Source organism: Acipenser ruthenus, chromosome 28, assembly GCF_902713425.1.
Source record: "Acipenser ruthenus chromosome 28, fAciRut3.2 maternal haplotype, whole genome shotgun sequence".
Lineage (NCBI taxonomy): Eukaryota > Metazoa > Chordata > Actinopteri > Acipenseriformes > Acipenseridae > Acipenser > Acipenser ruthenus.
In genome coordinates this window covers 4094629-4117016 of record NC_081216.1, presented here as the reverse complement: position 1 = coordinate 4117016, position 22388 = coordinate 4094629, and the positions used below count along the sequence as shown (strand labels likewise).

At 35.4% G+C, this 22388-nt stretch overlaps 2 protein-coding genes across 2 annotated transcripts; one reads left to right on the top strand and one right to left on the bottom strand.

Moving 5' to 3' along the window:
• The first annotated feature begins 576 nt into the window (after positions 1 to 576).
• LOC131701992 (interferon a3-like) lies at positions 577 to 2070 on the top strand. Its single transcript, XM_059003249.1, has 5 exons — positions 577 to 708; positions 831 to 917; positions 1119 to 1268; positions 1607 to 1693; positions 1975 to 2070. Exons 1-5 carry the CDS (start codon positions 577 to 579, stop codon positions 2068 to 2070), a joined length of 552 nt encoding a protein of 183 aa, XP_058859232.1.
• A 4320-nt stretch (positions 2071 to 6390) lies between these two features.
• LOC117434481 (leucine-rich repeat-containing protein 37A3-like) lies at positions 6391 to 21542 on the bottom strand. The gene is made up of 12 exons (XM_059002758.1): positions 21148 to 21542; positions 20500 to 20571; positions 17100 to 17171; positions 14471 to 14551; positions 14038 to 14109; positions 13426 to 13500; positions 12238 to 12356; positions 9576 to 10933; positions 8181 to 8273; positions 7776 to 7828; positions 7132 to 7183; positions 6391 to 6405 (listed from the first exon to the last, which is right to left on the bottom strand). Exons 1-12 carry the CDS (start codon positions 21231 to 21233, stop codon positions 6391 to 6393), a joined length of 2148 nt encoding a protein of 715 aa, XP_058858741.1. The 5' UTR covers positions 21234 to 21542.
• Positions 21543 to 22388: the final 846 nt, after the last annotated feature.

The window sequence follows — 22388 nt, the reverse complement described above, 5'->3', positions numbered from 1 at the left end:
CGGTGCTCTCCCTGCCAGAGAAGTGAGGTGTCGGCGCTCGCTGACGACAACGCAGCACTGTACCCCTGGTGCACGTAGTAAATATCTTAACTTACACAATAGAGCCTAACTTTATAGAAGCAATTTGCCATTGCTGTGGTTTCTTTTTGATATACTCTCATTCCTTTGATACACTCTCATTTTTTGCACAACAGCACATTTATTGCCTTTATGTGGACGATATACTCCCTCAAGCGTATTAATGGAAAGTTGCGATAACTACAGCAGTTTAAACGTGCAACAGCTTCGTCTTAGACAGTGACACGAAACCGAAACTTCATCATTCTCTGTAATTTTTTTTAATACTATTCGTTTTTGATTTCGTCCTTTAAATACAGCAGCAGCATGAATTTAAGAAGCATAACATTCTTCGAAACACATCTGAACATCCTACTGAAGTAAGTGCCTTTTAAGATATTCTAATGTAACATGTTGGTGAGATTTTGAATTGTGTATTGTAATTTATGCACTGTTTCACATATTTAATTGTATATTTTTCTTGTATTTCAGGTTAGTCATACCAGAGCTGATCACAGAATGGCTTTTGAAAACGTCTTTGTTGTGTGCTGCATCGTGCTGTGCCTCTGGTCGCCGACTTTCTCAATGCCAACGACGTGCAAGATGCTCGGACACCTGACTCAAATACACAAACAACAACTGATCGACCTGGTAAGATGGAAATAAGATAAACAGACCGTTCGAGAACTTGGTCATTCAGTCACTTGTCGAACAGTTAATGGTTTACTTTAAGTTTATTTAACTGATATTTATTTTTGATTATTTGTGTACAGGGAGGCAATTTTCCTGAGCAATGCAAAAAAGAGAACGTAGCGATTGCAGTGCCGCTGGATGCCTATGAGATTACAGGGGACTCAAAGGTATGTAGGGCTTAGTGTACAAGGCTGACATATATCGACTGTCGAATAGAGAACACATATATATATATATATATATATATATATATATATATATATATACACACACACACTTTTTGATGGTTGTCATGTATTAGATCTATATATAGGCTATATATGTATTTATTTATTGCACATTTTTTATGTTTCATGTTGTGTCTATAGATTGAAGACATCAAGATGACGGTTTATGAAGCACTCAATCACGTCAACATCATTTTCCTGAGTGGGCAGAAGCCTGCAACTTGGAATAAGACTAATCTGGATATCTTTCATAACATCCTTCATCGCCAGATTCAAAGAGTAAAACAATGTGTAAGTACAGTATATTACCTGAAAACAGAATATCAAGTGTGTAAATCGAGATGCGGCTGAGACAGTCTGCAGTTAGAAGTGAATTCAAATGATTTGCCAGAGGGAGACTTTCGGCGTTTGTCTGTGGCCGTATATTTCTAATCCCCCTTTTTTAAACAAGCACGTTTATTACAATTACTGTAGACTTCGTAAACTTTATATAAGTTTATATAAGTGAGTTGTACATCAAATACATCTTTGTAAACGGAATTAAGACACTGTATGATGGATTTCTTTTTTAAAGTACTATTTTTTAAGTACTATTATTATTAAATCAGACTTCTTACTAATCTGTGCAGGTGCAGGTCGGAGATGGAGAGCCACAAGGCAGCCACCTGGTGCTAAAGGCGTATTTTGAGAAACTGGAAAATATCTTAAAAGACAAGGTGAGGATGAATGTATTTTTATATTCTCGGGCACAGCATACTTTCATGTAATACTTTAAAACAGTATAACCATGTGTGTAACAGGGACTAACGTGTTTTCTTCAAGTGTAATATTTGTTTTGACAGTGGGCTATATAGCAGGTATAAACGGATTATCCGAAGTTTCTAAGCTTCTGAATTTTCTACGTCTGTATTTTCGTTGATAAATACATATTTAATATTACATATTAAGCTCGCTTTGTTAACTGTTTGTTGAATATGTTTTCCTTGTTCATTTTCAGGACTACAGTTTTTGTGCTTGGGAAATTGTAAGAAAAGAAGCAGTAAACAGTTTAACCCAAGTTCAGCTGCTCATGGACAAAGCGGAAATACACTAAAATGACTGAAAAAATGTTATTGTACTTATTGACGCAGCGATGTGTATTTGTTAAAATGTTAAATTATTTAAATTCAACTGCTGTTACGGCATTTTTTAAATGTAACCTACCAGTATTGCCTATTTATTTAAATATTCATTGTATCTATTTATTCAATTATTTATGTTTGAAGATGTGTTTTATTTTTATACCATGTTGCTTTTGTATAATAAATTAATAAACTTTTATACATTTTTAAATTTGCGTTTGTGTTTAACTAATAGCGTCCTGTATTAACGAGAAAAACACACAATTTGTGTGGATTCAGACAATGTTAATAACAAAACATATGATATCAAATATAATGCGTACTGCGCATGCCCAGCTTTTGTTTTTCTTAAACGCGAGGACGCTCATCAAAAACTGCTACCTATTTTGAGAAAGTGCGTGTTTTGTAAAGTTACATTTTGCTCCACATGTAATACAATATGAAGCAAGAAAACATTGGATAGGCTACTGATGTGTGCTTGCTTTAAATATATACATTTCAGAACCATTAGTTGTGTTCATAAGTTGCTACAGACCTTAACATTGCGCTCAAACAATATGCAGATTTAAGCTCTTGGAATCTACATTATTTTCACATTTGTACATGTGATTGTGTTCCCTCATTTAAACAGATAGATAGAACAGGGCCGTACCAACGGGGGTGCGAGCAGTGCGGCCGCACAGGGCGCTGACCTGAGGGGGGCGCCGATTGGCTGACGAATAATAAATAAATAATAATTAATAAGTAAAACGTGTGTATTTCCATATATAATTAGAATGGCATCTTTCAGGACCTGCTTAGGGAGTACAAGCAAGGTCCTAATGGTTTTTCTCTGACCTTTCACATAAGAGTAACAGAACAACGCTTTGAACTTGCGACTAAACTATGAAATCCTTTAGTATAATAATAATAATAATAATAATAATAATAATAATAATAATACCTTATTTCTTTCTTCAGTAGACACGGTTTGTCTATCCATGGTCGTTGTCACGGTCTTTTGTCGTTCTAACATAAACTATGACGGTGAGTTATTGGAAATACTGGACATGCACTTTGCATGTCCCCTATCTAAATTAGCACCGGATGTAACTTATCGTTATATTCGGTGGTAATTTAGATTTGGTTTCCGGAGCTCACGGATGGCCTTAGGAATCTCCAAGGCTGAACTAAAGCTCGCACTGAAACCCCGCCCACCTAGCGTGTATGCGCTCTAATGACATGTACAGTGACAGTAGGGAGCAAATGACTGAAAACATGCAAACTGAGAATTCTGCGAGAGACAGCAAATTCATTGGCATTGGTGTACGTGTCTGTGTTTGAGTTACAATGTTTCATTAATATATTTAATATGCAGAGGTGAAAGTAAAATGGTGGTACTGCGGACCGGTAAAGCATTTGCTGCCGTTTTTTTTTTTTTTTTTTTTTTTTACAAAGTACAAAGACATCGGTGTGCTCGGCAAGATAATACTAGCAGAATACACCAATATATCGGGCTGTGTTAGCGCTATTAAAAATAAAATAAACCAACAATATTCTGATTATGTTTAAATTGTAGTATTACTTGCTGATCTCTTTATAAGATCTGGCTTTTTATATTGAGATGACAATATAAAAGAAAATAATGAGTTGTTATCATCTACAATAAATACACACTTTGTTTAAATTTTTTAACTATTACTGTGACACCCATTAAACACTGTTATTTTAACCACATCGATGAATACATGAATAGCTTAAGTAATCACACGGACAAACTTCAACACTCGCATATCGCAAACTAGTGCAAAATTCAGCACGACACCGGGAGATTTCCTTCTCAGATTTCACTTTCGTTTTCACTTTTGTGCACAATGAATTACATTTAAGACATGCACATGAAGCTCAGAAAGTACACTGGAGTTTTGAAGCAAGCACGCCTTCCTGAGTTTGTGTTTCCTTCTCAGATTTCACTTTCGTTTTCTGTTTTCGTACACAATGGTTTTTACACGTAAAGCCTTTTTATCGTTTGAATACAGCACTCTTATAAAATAACGCACATCAACTATTTATGATGATCCTAATTGCTGGCACTTTCACTCATCAATAGGTAAGATATTTGATTAATGTCTGCGGTATTTGCAAACAGTGAGGCAACAACTATTTCTGCAACAAATTGGGTAAGTCAAACAGACAGATGTTTTCACGTGTGTACCAAAACGATGGTGCTGCCGTGCCTATTATAAAGTATGACAGTATTATACAACGATTAATTCTGAACTGTGATTCCACATCCCAGCTCTCTTCTCATTTCCCTCACAGTGGTACAAGGGTATTGTTTTCACTCTTGACTTTAATAGAGTAGCGAGAGATGACTCAAATTGGTCACCTTGATGCAAAAGGATCACGGAGCGAGTTTACCATCATTGTGAACCAGCTGTATAAACAAAGCCACGGAAGCTTATTTTAGATATTCGGTACCGACGAAGGCACCAGGTTTCTTAAATTCAGTAGTTCCTAGTTTGGAAACAAGTACCAATTTGAGATTTTGGAGTAAAAGTGTAAACTGTATGAAAGTGGTATTAGTGATCACTATTGCCTCCCTCTCACTTAATAGACACACTCTATATTTAATGATGCCTAACTTTTTTAAAAATTATTATTTAGCCATGACTCACAGCTCCAACACTAAGTTAGGTTATTTCTATATGCAGGGTTTGACAAAACAAAACAAAAAAAACATGAACAACTTCTACCCAAACTGGCCTGTCTTTAATATCTTATTAATTTATTATGGAAATGGTATCCCTGACTTGTATATAAACTGCATCCCCATCCATTGCAATGCAAACACATTGTAGAATCACTGCACTGCATTAGTACTGTCCCAAAATCCTACTGACCGTGTTATGGCAGGTGTTAATAATTATAAACCAAAATTATGCACATGAAGCTTAGAAAGTACACCAGAGTTTATCATGTGAAAAAAAAGTATTTTGAAGCAAACAACTTTGTGGGTTTGATTTATTGAATAGTTTAATAGTTTCAATATTTAATGAAATAATGCTTTTTTATCGTTGCTGATTGTTGAAAAATATTTAATATTTCTTGCCCTTCAGTGGTTGCTTTTCCCAGTCTTTGGGTGAACTAAAGGAAAAATACAGAGCAGGTAGATCATTGTATTCATAATATTCCAGTACACTATACACTACTTATATTTCTATACACTTTCTGTCCAGCTTTGTCTAATTAAGATAACATTGTTTAAGAAAAAGAAAGACATACATATATATTGGTAGTGCAAACAGTGGGATGTACTTTAAGCAAAGGGGATATTCAATTAACTTTCAGAGGGCAAAAATAAATTACTTCACAAATTAAACAGACAGAAGGTGCATTTTTTGATAAAGCATCAATATGATAAACAATCCACAGCCACTTTCTTTGGTACCTAATTTGCACTTTTTTGTCAAATTAAAACATTTCTGTAGCGTTTCTTTTAATTGATACATTTTCCAAATTAATTGAACTGAAAACTTATTTTGAAAGAGAACTGTGGATTAGTTAGAAAACTAGATTTGTCAATGGAACTAGTCACTGGATCTACGGTAGCCAATTGAACACAACATCTATTCAGTAAGATTATTTCCAATAGTCCAATTCAAATAAAGCATGAACAATTAATGGAATATCAACTGCAGTTGTTAATGGCATTGTGGAGGAAATGTTTTAAGTGGAATAAACAATTCAAGTGGTAAATTGTTGTGTTCCAATAATCCAGTTACTTTTCACTGATTCTCCATGTATTGTTGTACCGCAGAGAACTGCTTTCACAGCTTAGTCATGACCTTCCAATTAAGGACAAGTAAGATTTACCCAACATATTCTTTGTTGAATATTTCTTCCTCGTCTGAAGAAAATCTGTCATACATAGCCTGACCCATATTTTTTCTCCGAACAGAATCTAGTGGTTTGTACAGATCTTGAATCCAAAGTGGCTTTGTTGCCAAGGGGCTATCAGAAAGACTCTGGGGATATAAAATATTTTTATATTAAAATATATATATATATATATATATATATATATATATATATATATATATATATATATATATATATATATATATATATATATATATATATATATATATATATATATATATATATATACACATATATACACACACACACACACACACACATAGTGGTTTGCAGAAGTAATTCACCCCTTACCAGTAATGTCACATTTTGTTGAATTCCAAATACAGTGCACAGTTTTTCAAACAAACTTTTTTTATTCAAAGCTGTAGTGGTTAAACGGAACACTGCTATATGAGGAGGAGGTTAAATGTCAGCAAAACTTGCAAAGAGAATGTACAAAATGTAATTTACTGGTTGCATATGTATTCAGCCCCTTAAGTCAGTACTTGGTAGAAGCTGATTTAGGGCTGCAGTAGCAAAGGGGTTGAATACTTATGCAACTGAGATTTATCTGTTTTTCTCTGTAAATCTTACTTATTTATAGTCTACATGCATTGTTTTAACTAACAATGTGGAGTAGTTTGTGTAGATTCTACATGTAAAGTCTAATTTATATAGGAGGCTATAGGAGGCTGTGTGGTCCAGTGGTTAAAGAAAAGGGCTTGTAACCAGGAGGTCCCCGGTTCAAATCTCACCTCAGCCACTGACTCATTGTGTGACCCTGAGCAAGTCACTTAACCTCCTTGTGCTCCGTCTTTCGGGTGGGACGTAATTGTAAGTGACTCTGCAGCTGATGCATAGTTCACACACCCTAGTCTCTGTAAGTCGCCTTGTATAAAGGCGTCTGCTAAATGAACAAATAAATAATAATAATTTGAAAGAGTCGTGGAGTACACTCAGGTGCCAACAAAATGTGAAAACTTTGCAGGGGGGGTGAATACTTCTGCAAACCACTGTATGTGTATATATATATATATATATATATATATATATATATATATATATATATATATATATAAAAATCAATAAAGATATAAATTAAACATGCAAAATCTGGAACACAATATGCTTGCCTGATTAACTGAAGAATTTCGCGCAAATATTTGTGAGATTCTCTGCAGAGGCCTATAAAATAGTAACAACCATGTTAGTGGCATTCATCCCCTTCTCGGCTCTACATTCAAAATTACAGTCATCAGTTACATGACAAAAGTAGCAATGACCTTTTTCCACAGCACACACTTTCAAAAATGGAACACATAGACATAATCAGATACTTTTATGTATTGTCAGATTCTGCTTTTCTCAATAACTAAAGTATGTCCAGACCAAGTTTCATCACAATTAAATAAACACTTCAATAGGTACAGTATATGTAAAAACTTAAATGTGACATACATACAGCCTCCATTTACCCCTTCCAGCTCTACATATCAAACTGTTAAAGTTGTAACAAGAAACAAACACATCAGTGATGTGGTAAGTCTACAGACCTACTAAAGCAGCAGACAATTAAATAAAAGCTTCAGATACATTAGACCCTTTTTAAATTGAAATGGGAGAAATAACAACTGTGACTTTGATAGATACAGTTGTAGCCTTTTGCCACTGTGATCTGGAAGGGATACATCAGTTTTTTATAGTCTTACTCCTGTGTATGTCTGCAGAATCCAGCAGCCAAAATAAATTGGCTTGGCACTGAACTCGATAAGCTTACCGGCCACCTCCTGGGGTTTTCCCATCTTGATTCTGAGATCTCTGAGACAGGATCTGAAATGAACAAAAAACAGAATTAGGACTACATCTGGGATTGTAAACAAGACCACATTTCTTACCATGTAAAGTTAGCAATAATTTTTATTTTTGTTTAAAAGTATAGCTTTAATATAGTGCATTTGTGTTTCAAACACAGTTTCATCTCCTAAATCTGAATTGTCTAAAAGTTCCAGTATTTTACAGTGGCATAATGTATTTGGCATATAAAATATCCAACCCTATATTGCCTTCAAACCAGGCAGTTTTTTGTGATATTGACTAATGTGCACTAAACCACTTTTCTCAATCAAGAGAAAGGCATTAAAAAGGTTATTTTGTCTTTACATTCAATACAGGTCACGCCTACCTCCATAATACAAACTAATGCAATGATGATCACTACAGCAGTGGTGACAGCAATAGCCAAGATTAGATTGCTTCTATCAGAAATCTTTTTTGCCTGAAAGATATAAAACATGTTTTGTTATTATTATATATACGGATAGATGGATACATATTTGCTACATTTGTAGATTTGTATAAAATATCACATGGCGCCACACCGAAACTGTAGCAAATTTAATATAAATCATTCATGACATAGTTACAGTTAAAGCTGGATACACATTTGGTACATTCTAGTTCTGTACCAAATATTGCATAACTCCAAGCCGGAAGCAAATTTAACATGAAATGACAAAAAAAAAAAAAAAAAAAGTTACTTTAAGGTAGCCCACAGCATTCTCCCAGGTAAACAAAACACTACTACGAAACAACACTTTTGCCTTTTGCAAATTGGAAGACGATGTCCCAGACAGATACATTTTGTACTGTAAATCGTGACTAGGGCTCCAAAGGGTGCACAACATACTTGAAATAATTCACTAACCTACGCTCTTTATTGTTAATTATGAAACTGGTTTTTCCACTTGAGTTAAACAGGCAGAATGATCAAAGTAAACAACCCTATAGTAAACAAGTTAAATGGAAATCGTATCCGACAATCTTTGACAATATTCAACTTTCAGATGTGTGTGCATCTGTACCAGGGGAAGCTGCATCTTCCCTTAAAAAGCCTGAAGGTCATCAGCATTTTGTTTATTACTGTTATTTCTGGTGTTTAACTAATTAAAGTGTGCATAAGTACTTCAATATATTCTTATTTTGTGTGACAGGATGTGAAATCAGGAGTCCTCTGCACACATTTACAAAAGCCCTTGTGTCAGTGCTGTTCCTCCTCTCGCCCTTCACTGGGTTTCTGTAGCTTTTTACAAACATATGATAGTTTATTAAAATAAATAGTTTTTTTATTTTTATTAATTGGCCAACAAATCAAGGTTCCAGTTTCCACTACCTTGCATGGCTGGAATAGGGAGAGCCAGGGATAGGGATTTTGACCATATCCGTGTGAAACAGCAACAATACATCAACAACAGTTTAACAGGGGACACCTAAACCTGTCACGCAGCGAAATACATATTTCGAGAAAAATGAGAACTCAGATGGGACAAACAGAACCGAATTGCAATCACCAGAAATTAGTAGGAAAAATGCAAAAAAGCTGCATACTCTTTTAGTAGCGAGTCTCTATAACCTGATACACAATTAACAGGTTTTAATGATGTTTACATGAAGAATACCTATACAGACAAGTGATATATTACAGTATTTTGTGTGCGTCTCAAAAATCAACATCTACAAATATACAAAAACAGAACAAGCTTGGCACTACCCATTCCATGTTTTTAATTGTCATATTTACCTCCAGTAGTCTTGTATGTTTATATTGAGATGGATTCATCTCAGCCTCCATATCTTTGTTGTCTATCACCTGTTCTATAAGCATATTGATGTTTGAAACTCCTTCCTCACAAGCAACATCTTGATTAGGGTGCAGGCAATCTTCTTCAATGAGCTTCAAAATAGATACCAAGACAGTTTTGTTCAGCACGATAATTTGTATTTCATCAATGAGTTTTAACAGGTCAGCAACAAATGATTCATTCCTATGAGAAGTATTGACTCTCGATATAAAAACGGATAACTCGTCAACAGTTGTAAGAGAATGTTCTGTTGTAGCAGTAATGGCAGCGGTAGAAGTTTGTTCGGATGAACTACTAGTGTAATTCGTCAGAGAGTGGGAATAGCTCTTGTTAGGTGTAATGTTGTTATCCATCGTGTTGATGCCATCATTGGTGTCACTAGGATATACTGCGATTGTATTAATATCAGCCTTAGGAAGGTCCGACTCATATGGGTTGAACTGAAGTTTTGTTCTGGATGGCTTTTCAATCACAGGTGCAATAATGTCCATGGCCCGATTTTTCACTGGTGGTAAACTATCTGAAGCTCCCTCTATTAAGGGTAGAGCATGGTCTGTGTCTACCTTAACAGATGACATATTTGTTTTCAGATTTGACCAGTCTGGAGAACCTGACCTATCTCTACTATATACCAGTTGACTTGTTGTATTTTGTCTCGTATCCAACAACAAAATTGAGACATTCGGTTTGACAGTCATGTCTTTGGATGCATTACTGCCCTGTTGCGAATTCTCATCGGGAAACATTTCTGCAAGAGGCATGAACTCCCCCTTTGTATTATTAATAAATACAAACGCTGTTTTTATTTCATCATTAACCTTCCTTTGCAGTCTTCTTTTATGAGAAGCACCTGGGAATAATTTGTTTGACTTAAAGTTCTCTCCTTCACTACCATTCACCAATACAACAGTAATTTTAGATCCAACATCGGGTGTTTTTCCCAGGTCTATTTCCTGTTTTAACGCAGGTACCATTATCTTTTTAGACTCTGCAGTCATCTGAGTTGTTGCAGCCTGTGTCGTTGCAGCCTGTGTCGTCGTAGTTTCCTGTGTTTGTTTTTGGACTTTGTTTTCCCGAGAAGCCGTACTAAGCATGTTGCCTGATGCTTGTTCCTCTGATATATTTTCCCGCTCTTGAATTTGTTTTGCAATCAAAGCGCGTAGAAGATTGAGCTTCTGCATGTCGAGTTCATCAGCCCAATTAAGCTTCTTTGTTCTACTGAAAGATGAACTCAAATTTGTGTATTTATCCGGTGTCGTCCCGTCATACCCATACAGTGTCGTATTGTCCAACGCTCCTTGAAAAAAAAAAAAAAGATTCAAATATTTGTTATGGCAAATACATTGGGTATAATCAGCTGTCCTAAAATGTTCTTTGTCACTTGTGTGTATTTCTAAAAAGGTTGGGGGCATGACCATTTCTCCCTCTCAAATCAATACTTTATACCATCTGCGTTAATATAACCCCCACTGCAAAAAAAAAAAACCTTCCCCACCCTTCTTCCTGTCAGTAACTAATCAGCTGCTTCCCCTTATGACTGACATTGCCAGCAGCCAGTGAAATGCTTTCTCCCAGAAGACACTGCGGAGATTAAATGAAGCCATGGCAAGTAAACTGACCTTTTCTTTTACCTAATGCAGTCCCTGTTTCGAAATGAAAATACACCTTTGCTATAACATTTGTTTCTTTCAGAATAGCACATTGGAGACCTATATAGTGCAAGACAGGTACGATTTATGATGTTATTTGGTTAGTTGCAACCGCTTTGAATAGTAATAAGCACATTTTTCAAATTATAGTTAAACTACTCTCGTACCTTATCACTTTTGTACTGTGTCACACTATGGTCTGGACTCACTCCCTCACTCCTATGGTTCTAACCTCACTCTGGTTGACCACAGGAGTGAGGCTGGCCTGCAGCATAGGAAGTGATACAAGGAAGCAGCATTTCTTGAATTTGTGCTTCTATTATTAAATCACAGGTTAAGAAACCGATTTTAAAGCCTTGATTACCACTCATTTTCCATTGCACTTGGACCCATTGAGATTACAAATAGTTACATAAATGCTTTATTTCTATAATACAAAAACAGCGGTTTCCTTTAATATAGATTAACTCTACTTATAACAGACGCTGTTTCAATGTAATTCTGTTACAATGTATTCAGGAGGTGCCAAAGCATGCTTCAATAGGAAGTTATTTTGGTTAAAACTAACTCTGCTATAAAGTATACAGCATGAAAAATGTAATAATTTCACGGTCCACAGGCAGATTTTTTTCAACGTATTGTAAAATTGGGGTCAACAAATTAGGAAAATAATAAATAAATAAATAAAATAGCAAACTGTGCACTCTAGTGGTGAAATAAGAATGTGCTTCTAACTGCAGTTATATTATAAGTAACTGACATTGGGCAATCATTTCTTATTGCAGTAACACACTTTTGATCACTGTTTTAGGCTGTTTATTAACTTTTTAAACAATTATTTATAAAATATGTCTTTTACAACATACTGGCAAGCACAGTCCAATGGAGTGGGTTGTAAGTGGAGTGAGTGCACCTGTATTTGTAATATATACAGATATAAACTACAACTCACCACATGAGATATGTGTATCTCTGCAAACCTGATCACACATGCGCTTAACTGCTTTGTGGATTGTTGTAGTGGAGTTGGTACTGTTACATGTACAGCACACAATATGAACAGGCAAAAATCTGGAAAACAAAAAACAAAACTACAACAAAAAAAACAGATTGCATCTGTAGCAATATAAACACCAGCAGCCACTGCTGTATAACAGTACATGAATCATTTATTTATCAACTATCCTATTTAAGGAGTGCTAAGCACAGCTTTAAAATGTTCGTCCATATTAACATTAGCAACATTATCACTGTTTTGTTTACTTTAATTGAGGATTAGTATTTTCATTGTAACATGTTGTTGTGTAGGGTTGTCTCTTATTGCAGAAGAAATGTTATCTTGTGCAGTTTGGGTGCAAAGTGTAGCTGGCCGCTCAAACTGTGCAATAATAAATAAAATCTAAAATGAACTGCTCTTCACTCACGGGATGTACATGAGAGAGACTCTTTGGCCAGATCATGGAAACTGACCTTCACGACAGGAAGTTAAATGTTATCAGGACTGTCTTTTGCTACAGTGTGGTGCTTGAGAAAAATCTGAATTGAAGTAAAATGAAAGACAAGCTATTCTGCACAATGTTAATGTGATAACGCTGTTGCTTATAAGAGGTAAGAAAGAATATTTGAAAGCATTGATTATCCCTCCTTTTGTTAAAAAATGGTCTGAAAGGGGGCTGTAGTGATGATTTAAGATCTGTTTAGATCAATTTACATTCTACTAGTGGTGATCAAATAAAATATGTGATATAAATGAATAGGGCTTTAAACTCCCAATGTTATTTTTTTATAACAGGTTCATTTATTAATGCAGTATTAATATTATTATTATTATTATTATTATTATTTGTTTATTTAGCAGACGCCTTTATCCAAGGCGACTTACAGAGACTAGGGTGTGTGAACTATGCATCAGCAGAGTCACTTACAACTACGTCTCACTCGAAAGACGGAGCACAAGGAGGTTAAGTGACTTGCTCAGGATCACACAATGAGTCAGTGGCTGAGGTGGGATTTGAACCGGGGACCTCCTGGTTGCAAGCCCGTTTCTTTAACCACTGGACCACACAGTCCTTACAGAAGTTTTACAGCCTCCTTACAGAAGATTTTATGATTTGTAGTTCTCAAACTGTTTTCTACTTACAAGTCTGTCATGTATGGCTGTGTTGCGACAAATGATTGAACATTCATATCTAGAAATCTTGTTCCACTCAAATCACTAAAAAAAAAAAAAAAAAAAACGACATGTAAATGAAAAATACTGTTGGCATTTCATCTGGATTCAAATAGAAGTCATGGTCGACGTCTGAACGTTAATATAGTTCCATGAGGTTCATAAACAACTCTCAAATAGTCAACGCATCCCTGCGATGACCTTGTTCAATGGTAGGACAACCTGCACGTTACAGTGTAGGTCCAAAGTGTGACCCAGGGAATTACTGCACAGCAGGAAGTCAAAGTTCACTTTGAAAAGGACTTTAGTTATTTAATCTACAGTTTATTTTAGTATTTCTAAATTACACAAGACATATACAAAACAAATACTGGACCAGTAAATTAAGAAATATGATATCAAATGAAGGCTGTAAATCTACATTTTGTGATCCTCATAAAAATAAAAAAACAGCACATTCGGTTAAATGCTTTGTAAAATACTACGCTGTTTAAGAGTTTGTCGTTTGTGGTTGTTCTTTTTATCATCATCAACTTCAGATTCAATAAACAAGAACTTCATAATAATGTTAGGATAACTTACAGTGTTTCCAGAGCAGGTAATTTTTTAAATACAGTAAATTTTACTTTTGACATTGGATTGTAACTGAAGTTCCTAAACAAAAAAGACAAAAGAGGTAACTGTCCTTTTCATGAAGTAATTGAATTGTATTTATTTATTTTTACACTTCAATCTTAACAATGAATTTGACGGAACTACCACAAATATATATATACAATAAACTACCAAAATGTAATTATTATTATTATTATTATTATTATTATTATTATTATTATTATTATTATTATTATTATTATTATTATTTATTTCTCAGCAGACGCCCTTATCCAGGGCGACTTAGTCGTAAACAAAAATACATTTCAAGAATCACAGTACTAATACAAAGGGCTAACATAACCGATATAATGTTGCATTATTATTATTATTACTACTACTACTATTTAATTATACTCACAAACATTTGAGAAACAAAAATCCATGCCACCTCTCAAACAGATTCTCGGGTAAGACAGAAATATTGTTGTAAGAAAGATTTCTGTGTTTGAGACATAAAAATATGGTATTAAAAGGGGAAACTTAATAATGAGCTGTATCTGCAAAGAGGGTAACCTACAGTATTTTCCAGAAAGCACTTGATCTAGTGATTGATCTTAATGAAACGTTTTACCTGAATTACTGGTATGAAGTAAATCTTCGCAATCAAACATCTGTTTTCTTTATTACTAATAATTGTTTTAAAAATCCATGAATTATAAAGTAAGACTGAACTGTTTTTTTACTGTAATGTGTTGTAATCATATTGCCAGCCCAGTCTTATTTCGCCTGAGGCTGTGTGTAACTATAGTCTTCATATTCCATGTACTTTGCAATGAAAACCACAGCCCCCATACTGCACAGTGCTTCACGTGTTCTCCGGCTGCTGTACGCTACCACAAGCAAATACAGCTATGGCCAAAAAAACAACCATAATTTACAATATGACCATAATTTAGATCTTTTATTTAACATCCTGTAATCAAAGAAACTACAATATCGCAAAAGTCTACTGGAAGCCATAATAGTAGTACAGTATCAATTTTTTGTTAAGTATATGGAAAACTACAATTCAATAAGTTAACATAATATTATTCGGCAGGTTTCATTCAACTTTATGAAGCAAAATCAGTTAATTCTAGATGATGCAAAATGATTGGCCATACTGTAGTTGTACACTAGGGGGTAGTTAGGAGGCATAGAGCTTGCTTATTGAAATGCTGTGTTGTATTTAAGGCTTCTGTTTTTTGGTTTTTATTCATTTCATTTTTCGGTGCTTATTTTTAGCTTTGAGTTATAAGTATTTTTTTTCAGGGCTTTTGTTTTTTATATACTGTATGAAATTATTGTTTTCGGTTACTTACATTTTTTGTGTCACGATATGTATAGTAACTCGACAGCACCTTCTTTCTTTTGCTGTCTACCAGAACGAAATCCTTATGGTCACAGGCATATTCTTCTGGGGTTTTTATGTGTTTAGACATTTTTTTACATTTTGACACAATTTACAATTCTGTTTAAAATTCCAAGAGTGTGTAAATACAACCTATAGTACTGTAATATAGCTCAGTAATTGGGGTGGGTTTAAAATATTCTGAACAAATCATTGTGAGATACAAGTCAGGAAGGAGGGACCAGGCCCAAGTGCACTGGAATACTTCTTTTTTTTTTAGGTATTTATTTTATTTTTATTTTTTTCCCCACAGGAAAAGGAGAAGTCAGCGTAAATTGAGTAACCATTTCCTGTGTTTTTCCGGTATTTTTTAGTGGATATACACAGATTTCTTTTATCGGTTTTATCAGTTTTTATTGGTTAAAACTAAAAATCAGAAGCCCTAGTTATATTCCTAGTGTTGCAAATTAATAGTTTAGGAGGGTGGAAAGGCCTAGTTTCAGTGGCCTATTTAGGAGACAACCTCTCACAACAAATGTGCAAGCAAAGTTTCATCAATACAGACAAATGATTTCCATATTTGCAGCTTCAGCGCCAGTCACAACCTTAAAATAAGGGTTAGAGGATAATAGGAACAACAAATTACCAGAATTGTGTATATGCAATTCATTACAAGAATATGAATAGAGGCCATTCAGAACATCAGTGCTCGTCGGGTTCTACAGTCTGCTTCATCAGCCTTTGTCAAGGTGGGTTTAAAGGATCCCAATGATTTAGTTTCAACAACATGGCTAGGTAACCCGTTCGAAACCCTCACCACTCTCTGTGAAAAGAATTGTCTCTTAAGTCTCCAATTAATTTACAACTGTATCCTCTGGTCCTAGTTTATGTGCTGCACTTAAAGTATTGGCTTAGGGTTAACTTTCTCAAATCCTTTTAAGATTTTAAAAAAGTCGCCCCACCCCTGTAGCTCTATGCCTTGTGACTAATTATCTCAACCTATCTTCTTAGCTTATTCCTGTAACTTCTGTGATTAGTCGGGTTGTTCCTAACTGACTCTATCCAAGGGCACACTGCCATTTTTCTGTTCTGGGGACCAGAACTGAACAAGTGCAGTGCCACCTGTGCATTATACAACCTCATCATAACCACCTTTGACTTGTATTTGATTTAACCAAGCATTCTGTCTATTACAACACCAAGGTTCTTCCCATGGCAGGCCAATTCTAGTTCTACACCAGTTCCTACATTACCTCATCCCATGTATGTTTATGGATAAATAGATACTGAAGTAGAATCAGCAAAACCTGAATGCTACTGACATAGTAAGGTGAAATATGCTCCGTGCTAGTAACTTGATATGCCCTGCAACAGCTAGAGACCTGGGCACCACCGTGATATTAAGGAATGATGTAATGTCACTGCACTGTGATGTAATTTCATTCTGTTCACTGCAAGATGCTGCTCGAATACTGTTGTTTGGTATCTATTGTTAGTTACAATGGTGAGACATCATCATTGGATTAACATGCTGTACCTAATTGATATCTGTGTGTTATGTGCAAGTACAGTAAAGACAAAAACAAAACTGAGTAAGATTTTTACATTAGCAATCACAATAAGTTGGACAATTAAACAAATAATAATTAGAAATTACATTTCATGCAGAGAAGGCGTCGTTTCGAATACAGAACTGTTAATCTCTTCTATTTTGTTCATGGAGACGTCCCTGTTGTAACAAAAACAGGAAAACGAAAACAAGTAAAACAGTAACATTCATCCCCAACACAGCTGCACTAACAGAATTAGAGTCATTAACATAAAAAACAATACGTCATAGATGACCCTCTATCTCTCTATATACTAAAAACTCTACAGTGTGACATACAGTATGCAGACTTACCGTAAGGGTGCCTTCAATACACAATATGCTTCCTCAGTGGAGCATAATGTCTGAAACAAATCATTCTTATAGCATTTCTTTATAATCCAGAACATCTGCTAACGAAGACTTGATTAAGCAAAGCCTGGATTATTTTATATGAGACAATACTTTATAGACTAGTGTGTTCAGGCATGAGTAAGAAATTAGTAAAATAGCAGGTCTATAGGTCAAGAAGGACCTGATAAATGACCAAGTGGGTCAACCTTCAAATTGAAACCTGGGTCCAAAGTGCTATTTAGGGAGTCTATTAAACCGATCTATACATTGGCATATCTAAATACTGCCACTGTTTTAGTTAAAGGATAATGGAATTGCTGTGGCGTGTTACGAGATAGTAAAGGATCTCACAAGTCAATAAAGCCTGAGATCTGGCATTATTTGAACAAAGGAGTTCCTTTATTACAGAGGAACACGCCCCAACAATGGCATTAATCTCTATTATACTACACTTATTTATTCTTCTTTTATTGTTTGTCTCAAATAATAATTGTAGTCCACTGAAAAAGTTACCTTTGTAAGACTAAGCATTTCATCAATAAGCAGTGGTTTTAGTTAAAATTGTGTTTTGTTAGTCCAATAAAAGGTATCAAATCTCCTCTTTGTCTAATTGTTCTATTGAAAGATATAGAGATTCCGTTTTATAATAAAATAAATTATTACATAACCTACATAAAATGAGAAATAACATGCAAAAACTATTTTCATACTCAATCAACATATTTCGTATGAAACCCATTTGTTGCTAATTATCAACAATTGTCATGTTTGAAAACCAACACCTGCTGATAATTATAGAATAAATAAATACATAATCATCAAGTGCTGAAAAATAAATTGGAAATTTGTGATTCAAAAAAGCAACAAAAACGGTTAAAACTAAAGAGTACAGCAACAATCTCATAATGGCAGCGATACAACTAAACAAAAAAGGAAGAAACGACCAGAAAAATAGCAGAAGGACTTGGTTTACCGAAAAGCACTGTGTGGGCTATTATTGACAAACACAGGAGAACAGGAACTACTGCAACTAGCTCCAGGTGTGGAAGACCAAGAAAGATTTCTGCAAAATCTAGAGGAAAAATCATTCGAGCAGCTCAGCATAATCCTCGGATTACTGCAAAAGATTTGACTAAAAAATTGAGAGAAGATGATAAAGAAATTCACGAGCCAACAATTCAACGATACCTTAACAAGATGAATGTCCATGGGCGAAAACCATGATGCAAACCTTCGTTAAAAACAATACATAAAAGAAAGCGATTGGAGTTTTTTTTAAATCATGCCCAGTGTTAAACATGGTGGAGGTTGTGTGATGGTATGGGCTTGTTTTTATTCCTCAGGCACTGGCGACCTTTGTATTGTAGAAGGATAATGTCACGGCATTTTGCACTCTCATTTGTTACCCAGTGCTAGAAGGCTTATTGGACGGAAGTTTGTATTGCAGCATTATAATGACCCTAAGCATTCTGCGAAGTCTACAAAGGAATTTCTGAAAAAAGGAAGATTAGTTATGGATTGGCCATTTCAGTCCCCAGACTTGAATCCCATCGAGATGTTTGGATTGACTTGAAGGCTGCTGTTGCAAAAAGAAAACCAAAGTCGATTGCAGTATGTGTTGAAGAATGGGCAAAAATATCTGGTTTCGTAATACAGAAAAAGGACTACAAGTTGTAAAGGAAGCAAAGGGTGGGCACACAAAATACTAATAGAAGGGTGCCCAAATACTTTTGTCAAAGTATAAAATTAGTTTTTGCATGTTATTTTTCATTTTATGCATGTTATGTAATAATGTGTTTTTTTATTATATCTCCGTAACAAAAGAAACTACTGCTACTTCCTGGTACCAAATCACTTCCAGTGATGTTGTGATTCTGCAATCATACCATTTGACCCCACATTCAAGAGAACACATAATTTTGTCTTCGACTGTGTGTGTGTATATGTGTGTATATACAGTGCCGTGAAAAAGTATTTGCCCTCTGTCTGATTTTCTGCATTTTTGCACATTTTTCACATTGTATTTGGTCAGATTTTTTTTGTGGGTTGTAGTAGTATATAGAGGGAGTCTGAGAGAAAAAAATGACACCAAAGTTTGGTGCTTCTTTCATTTGTTTGGTGTGCAAGGTAATCAAACATGCAATCTTCAGGTGTGAAAAAGTTATTGCTGGGGCTCCACCGAACCACAGTCAGAGCCATATTGTCCAAATGGAGAAAGTTTGGGACAGTGGTGAATCTTCCCAGGAGTGGCCGTCCTGCCAAAATCTCTCCAAGAGCAAGGCATAAAATTGTCCAGAAAGTTACAAAGAACCCTAGAACAACATCCAGGGATCTACAGGCCTCTCTCGCCTCAGCTAAGGTCAGTGTTCATGACTCCACCATCAGAAAGACACTGGGCAAAAATGGGATTCATGGCAGAGTAGCAAGGCGGAAACCATTGCTCACTAAGAAGAACATGAATGCTCATCTGAAGTTTGCCAAAAAGCACCTGGATGATCCTCAAGAGTTCTGGAACAATGTTCTATGGACAATGTTCTATGGAACTTTTTGGTCGACATTGCTCCCGTTATGTCACAGTAAGAACCTCATACCAACGGTCAAGCATGGTGGTGGTAATGTCATGGTTTTGGGATGCTTTGCTGCATCAGGACCTGGACGCCTTGCCATCATTGAAGGAACCATGAATTCTGCTCTGTATCAGAGAATTCTACAGGAGAATGTCAGGCCATCCGCCCATGAGCTGAAGCTGAAGTGCAGCCATAAAAGGTGAGAATTCTCACTCAGATCATCGATGAGCCGCTCAGGGTGAGCGGAACTGAGCATGCTGTTAAGTGGGTTATTTTACTGAGCTGCTCACTTACTTAACGCACCCATTAATTATAGCGGAAACTGTAGCTTATGTTGTCAGAACTTACAGAATTGGCAGTAGGTATACTACATGCTTCCGTGTCGCTGTTCTATGCTGTTGAAACCACTGATTGGCTGAACAGGCAATCCGAATCCATTATACAGTGTGTGGGTAATTTTGCATGCCATGCACCCTTATATATTCAGATTTACTATACAGTATATTACAGCACACTGTTTTAGAAAACAGGGAACAATGTTTACTTACAAATGCCTGAGATTAGGTAATCCGACAAATGCGTTCCAAGGCAAGTTTTCCAATGAGTTGTTTGCCAGATTTCTAAAAAAAAATTGAAACAAAATGTAAAAATCAAAATATTTATTTTGTGCTACATCAATTTTTAAAACGGATACGCCTAAAATGTTAAATCTCCAAAAAAAAAATCTATTATAGAGGGATTCTTGACACTTTACCCTGTCAAAAACATTATTTTTTAAATGCATAGGGGTAGGACAAGAAAATGAAGTAACAGCTGCCATAGCTCCCGAATAGTGACACATCAGTGATCTGTATCATATTGCATACTGATGCCAGGGAGCTACTATCGACTATAAGTCTGTCAGATCTTCACAATGAGATACAGCTTTTATAGACCAGAGTCATTTGAACTATTGATTGATCAGTCATACAAAATGCCAATGCCAGTATTTTAACCTTTTTTTTTTTTGTTTTTTGCAAAAAGTAGTTGAGAGGCTTTCAAAATGCTGATCAAATCAATAGTGTGACACAAAAGAATCACAGCACAAACTTAATCTCACCTACCACTGTTGCCATAGATCAGTTTAAAACTCTTAAGCTTACGTATAGACAACATTAATAATTACACACAATTTAGGAGTCCCAGAGAGAACTTACAATGATGTACCCCCAGAGTACAAATTCCAGTCTTCAGTGTCGATTGATGAGATATTGTTATTTCTAAAATCTCTGCAAAAATACATTGTTAATCAAGCTGTAGTCATGAATATTAGTTGTGAATATGCAGTATTTTCTCACATTGCTACACAAATACAGAAGGATAAGCACAACTTTAAATGGGATCCCTTCTATAGTTCAATAATCAAAACAGCAGGTTCAACTGTCTTTTTAAAAATATATTTCCTGGTATACATTCTGTCAAATAAATTACCCTTAGTAATGTTAACTATTATCTATTTATTGATTTTAATAATGTGTAAGACAAGGAAAAGAAGCCATCCTCGTTGTAAAACAGTCTCTTATTAAAGCATCATTAAGATAACTAACAGGGATTAGAAATTCAGCGCATTGATAATACATTGTGTATATATAAATATAATACATTGCCTATGTGGAGAGAGAGAGAGAGAGAGAGAGAGAGAGAGAGAGAGAGAGAGAGAGAGAGAGAGAGAGAGAGAGAGAGAGAGAGAGAGAGAGAGAGAGAGAGAGAGAGAGAGAGAGAGAGAGAGAGAGAGAGAGAGAGAGAGAGAGAGAGAGAGAGAGAGAGAGAGAGAGAGAGAGAGAATGACCTCACAAAGAAATTCAATTCAAAGATAAATAAATGTGTGGTTACCATGGCATCAAACGCCTATAAATACCTCCAATATACCTCCAAAGCATGTTAAACATATATATATATATATATATATATATATATATATATATATATATATATATATATATATATATATATATATATATATATATATATATATATAAATTACACACACACAAAGAAATGGCATAGAAACTTACAACACAGAAAAGAAGTGATCCTTAATTTTGACAGAGGGGACTGTTTTGTATTTCATCCCGGTCCCGTTGCAAGCCAGCAGTGTAGACGAGCACTGACACGACTCGGGGCACGTGGTGCTGACAGGTACACTTGGTGCAGGGTTGACACTCTTAACCAAAACAAGGACTACAAGCGCTGTAGCTATGAACGACTTTACTAATCTCATTTTATATAATCCTCGTAAAAGACGACATTGGGTCTTTTAAAGAGTAAAAGGATAGTGCTAACTAAACCGACACATGTTGCACGCACAATCCTGGGACCCGATTGTGATCTGTCGCTGAACCAATCACACAGATGTGATTTATTATTTTTTTTGTCCCAAATACAAATAGAAAAACTT

Excerpts from the sequence above, each read along its gene's own strand:
- LOC117434481 (XM_059002758.1), bottom strand. The coding sequence starts at position 21,233 with ATGTATTTTTGCAGAGATTTTAGAAATAACAATATCTCATCAATCGAC. Across the intron at positions 17,172-20,499 it reads TTACCTAATCTCAGGCATTT|GGACGTCTCCATGAACAAAA; the intron begins GTAAGTAAACAT and ends TTGTTACAACAG. Across the intron at positions 8,274-9,575 it reads AACATACAAGACTACTGGAG|GCAAAAAAGATTTCTGATAG; the intron begins GTAAATATGACA and ends TATATCTTTCAG.
- LOC131701992 (XM_059003249.1), top strand. The coding sequence starts at position 577 with ATGGCTTTTGAAAACGTCTTTGTTGTGTGCTGCATCGTGCTGTGCCTC. Across the intron at positions 709-830 it reads AACAACAACTGATCGACCTG|GGAGGCAATTTTCCTGAGCA; the intron begins GTAAGATGGAAA and ends ATTTGTGTACAG. Across the intron at positions 1,269-1,606 it reads TTCAAAGAGTAAAACAATGT|GTGCAGGTCGGAGATGGAGA; the intron begins GTAAGTACAGTA and ends TAATCTGTGCAG.